Raw genomic sequence first — 5297 nt, 5'->3', positions numbered from 1 at the left:
GGTAGCCAATAAGAAGATAGGTAAATTAGTTTGAGCAGCTTTTTATTTACATTAAATATACTTTCTTAATTTATTATTAACACAATCTTTATAAGAGGAACTTAGCTCTAATTGTTATGGGGCGGTGGTTGGGAGGGGGGGGGAAATTAATCACAATTTACTGACCCTTAAGTTTGCCGTTGTTTAACCTTGCCTTGCTGTTGTAATTTGGCACCTATTTACATTTTTAACGTATTTACAATATTTTATTAAAACAAAAGAAAATGTTTAAATATTTTATAAATGACCTATTATTTAAAATTTGTTTTATTTGCCCTTTAAATTATGTAGCATCCCGCGCCCTTTTTTACCAGTCCGCGCCTGCACATAGGCACCTTTTTTGGGGGGAAGCTGGTGGGTCAAGTGTGACAAAAACTATAGGATACTTATACAATTTATTGAATATAATGTCACTTAATATATTACTTATAATAGCTTCCTTATTATCACAATTTAAAGAGTAGCCAATATTATAAAGTCCAACAATCGACGGACGATGGTTGGGTATCTTGGAGAGAGTCGTTCGGGCCTCGGAGTAAATAATAACATGAGTAAAAAAGGCAGATTTTCTCACTAGACTATTGTCTAAAAGCATAATTAATAAAATTTAATTTTTCTGTGCTACAAGCCGAGTAGCTATTTACAAAACGTGTCTGGACCAACATTTTTAATATTGCATTATTGCCCAGACTGGCAATCTATGCATTTATGAGTTTGGACTATTACTGAGAGTGGCTCGCCACACACTCATTCTTACAAATTATTGAATAAATAATATTGTTTTTGTTTTCATTTTTCTTATGGTTATCGATCGATTATAAATTATAATACCGTATATTATAATCGGTTCACATTGAATATTTTTTGAAATTAAACATAAACTTATCAGCACAATATATTTTTTTTAATACTTAAACCATATATATATTAAAAAGTATATAATATAAAATACTTTGGTATATCAGCGCTTATATTTATTGTTGAGAGGGCTAGAGAAGGTGTTTTAAAATAAAGTTAGTGCAAATGTACACCCTGCCCCCCCCCCCCATCTCCAAAGGACGCCCCTGCTGACCCAAACTAACCTATAAAGTATTAATAAATATTAGTCTAATATTATGTAATAAAGCTCTGAACAATTTTCGGAGGTATAGCCTTGTAAAGAATGTTTTGAAATTCAATAAAATCACATTATATTCATGAATAGGTTATAGGTATCTAATATTATTAAAATAATTGTTCATTGTTTTGTTTTAGTAAGTTTTTTCAAAATACAATAGATGAATCATACCAACGATTTCTTGAAGAAATGACAAACGAAGTAGTAAGACTTGACTTGTCCACAGATAAAGCATTAAAAAATGTTTTTCGTAAACATATAAAACATAACATTGGAAAGCTTGATGAGGTAAGTTGTGGCATTGTCTATAACAAAACAATTATGTTATTTTTTCAAAAAAAAAAAACAGAAAATTGTTGGAAATATTTTATTCTAGTAGAAGGAGATTAAATAGGAGAATTATTAAACAAACATAAAGCTATTTTATTTACTAGGTACCTATGCCTACATTTCATAAGAAAATTGTGGCCCCCAAATTACCATGGTATTTCACAAATGAAAGATTTTAATTTAATTTATTGTTATTGATTATTAATTGTTATTTAATAATTATTGGTATACAATTTATAAATAAAAGGCCAAAGCGACATTTCATAAGTATGATTCAAATTGCATATTTAATTAATATACCTATCTACTCAACTAGGTATTTATAACTATGTATATCGAATAGTATCTACGGAGGTCACCTATCAAAAATATTAACAAACCATAGAATTTAGTATTTGTATTTTATTGAAATGTAAAATATTTGCATTATTATATTATTTATACAAATACTTTTGAAGACATAAAATATGATATAATGTAGTTTTTCTCATATAAGAGGTACCTATTGACTATTTTATGTTATTGAATACCGTTCAGAAGGTTAAGCTAATAAGTTTAAAATTATGATCATATCCCAGTAAATATTTATACATGCATATTTAATTTAAGAATAGTTTAACTGTGGTAGATTTTTGGGCCAGAAGACAGATATTTCACGAAAATTATACGTTTAATACTATACATTAACCTTATCAAGTTTATACGTAAAATAATCTTATAACTTACGTATAGATTCAAACAAAAGCCAAAACATGTTTATGATCGTTTCAAATTAGTATAGATATAAATATTTAACATGTATATTTTCCTTGTAAAACTGATTCGACTAAATAATAAATTCGACTAGTAATAATTCGACTATCCAATAATCAACGTACGATCAAGATAGAAAAATAAAAGTCATTTTAAACGAAAAATGTTCGAATATTTAAAAACGTATCGTTGAAGTAAAATCAACCTATTTCAACGTATATTTTAAAAATATTATGCGATTAATAACTACGTATATACATACACCAAAGTTATCCTTATTATACACGTAGATTATACGTGCTATGTTTACTGGGATTGATTTAAAATTAACTTATAAGTAGGTAACTGTAGTAATTAAGTACTAATTAATGCACTTAATCCCGTACACTTTCACAGAAGTAGTTTACAAATCATGAAACAAATTATCTGAAATGATGGGCTTAAAGCTGTTAACTTTATCATAATAATTGTCAAACACTTAAATCAAGAAAGAAAAAAATTTGTTTGTATTATGTTTCAAGTTCTACGTCAATGTTGTACATATTATTCAATAATTGGCAAAAATTGGTTTCTAATAAATTTTAATAAATTGTTTGTAATTTAATCTATTTAAAATAATTTTAGAAAAAAATGATGGCTGAAGTGATGAAGGTACAAGCACTATTGGATTTACCGTTGGACAATGATGATCGATATTCTGGTATTGATGACATACCCACACCTCCAACGAATAATGCAAATAATCAACACGATTTACCCGCATTAAAATCTGTAAAATAATTTTTAAATGATCGAGATTCATAAAATAATGTGTACAATTATTTATTTTTTATGCTTGAAAAGCACTAGATAGAATCGCAGGTTGTTACGTCTTGTTTGTCTAACGATTAATAACGATTAATTAATCTTTATAGATATATATTACTGTATTCTATTAAACTATTAATTATTATTATTATTTTCTAAATTATAAATGAACAGCAATAATTATAGTTATATAGTGTGTTCAAGTAGTTTTGTGTATTGGATTTTGATATTAATTACATATTATTATAATTTATCTGGACCATAAAGAACATACCTATAACCTACCTATTTAAGATTAATTTTTTAAATCCTTTACTCTTTTTCTGTGTATTGGACTATGTGAGAAGAGAATCAACTTTGAATTTTTAAACGGCAACAACCATTTTAGATTCTGTTTGGAGTGACAACTATTGAAATATATTGATTTGACAATGATAACTATTTTTGTTTTGTGTCATTTCTTTTTGGAGCAGTAACAATACTTCAATTTTTAACTTTAAGGGTAGTGAGTGACTAGTAGCAATTTAGCATATTGGATCTAGTTTGTAGTTATGTGCTTTGAGGGATCAAAAGTGAACAATATTCTTGGTACTTTTCAAAATAACTGGTTAAAAACCAAAAATTAATATTATTGTCAATTACGAGTATTTTAATAACAGAAATATCAAGTATACTCTAGGTACCTATTATAATTTATGCAAAACATGTTTTTCATTAGTGCATCTAGCTTTTTCAAGCTGTTTGTTGTAAAATTAGTAAAATACTACAAATTGGGTACCAAAATATCAAGAATTAACAAATATTGCAAAATATTGGTATCATTTTTCTTTATGTCGTATGGATTTTAGAACATCAACAATTTAAACATATTGCAAATAATATTAGGTATACCTAATATGACTATAAATTTATTAAACCTAATCATACGAATAGTAATTAAATTTCTTGTCTGAAAATCCAGAAAATAAAAGTAGTTATGTTTAAAGTGCGTTTTAAACCATAAACTAAAATATGCAGGCCAGACCCTCTAATCAAGCTACAGGACAAAGGAGACATGGTCATCAGAGTGGATATGTATTGGATTAGCTAGTCTTACATATTCTCATATAATGTGTAAGGAATCGGCAGGGGCCGACTGTGTCAATAAAGGCCTACTGTCCTAGAACTGTAAAAGGCCCCCACCCCACTTCCATAAATATTAAGAAGTAATTGCTTTTCTTATAGATTTTTTTTATCACACAATTTCCATGCCTCCGACGAGAAAAAAGAATGACAGACTTCATCATGATAGACGAACTGACAGCGAGTATATACTATATAGGACAACAAATTAACGATACCACTCTACCATAATTATTATGTAAATTACAAAAAAATTTGTTCATAATTGAAGAGTAGGTAACCTTAAATTATGTTAACCAATGAAGGCTAAACATAAATTTATTTGAAGCCTATTAAAACACAACCATTTATTGTTCCGACTTACAAGTACGTACATAACAAATTGACGATCAGCAGGTCACTTTTAGCCCCATTAGCTTAAAAATTAGAGTTAGTTGACCTATCATGAAACTTATTGGTAAGAACATTAACTATGTTTGGGCTTGGATTTTTTTACGATATTTCAGTTTTTAAGTGAGTTATTAGCATCATTAATTTATACTATATTATATACACATAACTTGTTAAAAAATTGAACTATCGTAAGAACCCACATTTTTTGGTTTGATATAGATGGGCAAATATTGGAAATTACTATTCTTTTGGAGGGGTTGATTAATCTGTATGCCTATTCTTATTTCGTTTTCGTTAATTTTGATAGATTTGGTTTATTATGTCATTAAGACAAATATTTTTAAAAAAAAGTTTTCATATTATGTGATTAAGCCTGTGGCCTGTTCTCTGTATAATTGGTTATCAAGAACTTACCTCAACTCGTATTTTTATAATAATTTTTTTAGTGGAATTATATTAATAGTCATAAGTCTCACTTAATATTATTAGTTAAGAATTGAAAAAAATGTTTGAACATATTTCATTAGCTACGTTATGGTTTTTAAGATTATTATCTTATATTTTAAATTATAATGATTAATAATTACAATAAGTATAGTTGGGGATAACCCGTTTGGGCGCAGTATAAATAATTTACCTGAAAATTGTTACACGTTTGGGCGCATTTATAAAGACACCTTTGGGCACAATAGTAATTGAAAATCGTGTGTAATCTAATCCAATTAGTACTTAATCG

At 27.6% G+C, this 5297-nt stretch overlaps 1 protein-coding gene across 1 annotated transcript in view; it reads left to right on the top strand.

Annotated features, from left to right (window-relative positions):
• Positions 1-3606, top strand: part of LOC111030529 — a 16259-nt gene extending 12653 nt beyond the window's left edge. Inside the window, exons 5-6 of the mRNA XM_022310061.1 lie at positions 1294-1444; positions 2864-3606. Coding sequence (XP_022165753.1) covers positions 1294-1444; positions 2864-3019 — 307 coding nt within the window. The 3' untranslated portion in view covers positions 3020-3606. The remainder of the gene's footprint in view (positions 1-1293; positions 1445-2863) is intronic.
• The last annotated feature ends 1691 nt before the right edge of the window (positions 3607-5297 follow it).

Source organism: Myzus persicae, unplaced genomic scaffold (genome assembly GCF_001856785.1).
Source record: "Myzus persicae strain clone G006 unplaced genomic scaffold, MPER_G0061.0, whole genome shotgun sequence".
NCBI lineage: Eukaryota > Metazoa > Arthropoda > Insecta > Hemiptera > Aphididae > Myzus > Myzus persicae.
The sequence above is the reverse complement of the archived record's forward strand: the minus strand, read 5'-3'. Positions and strand labels throughout refer to the sequence as shown.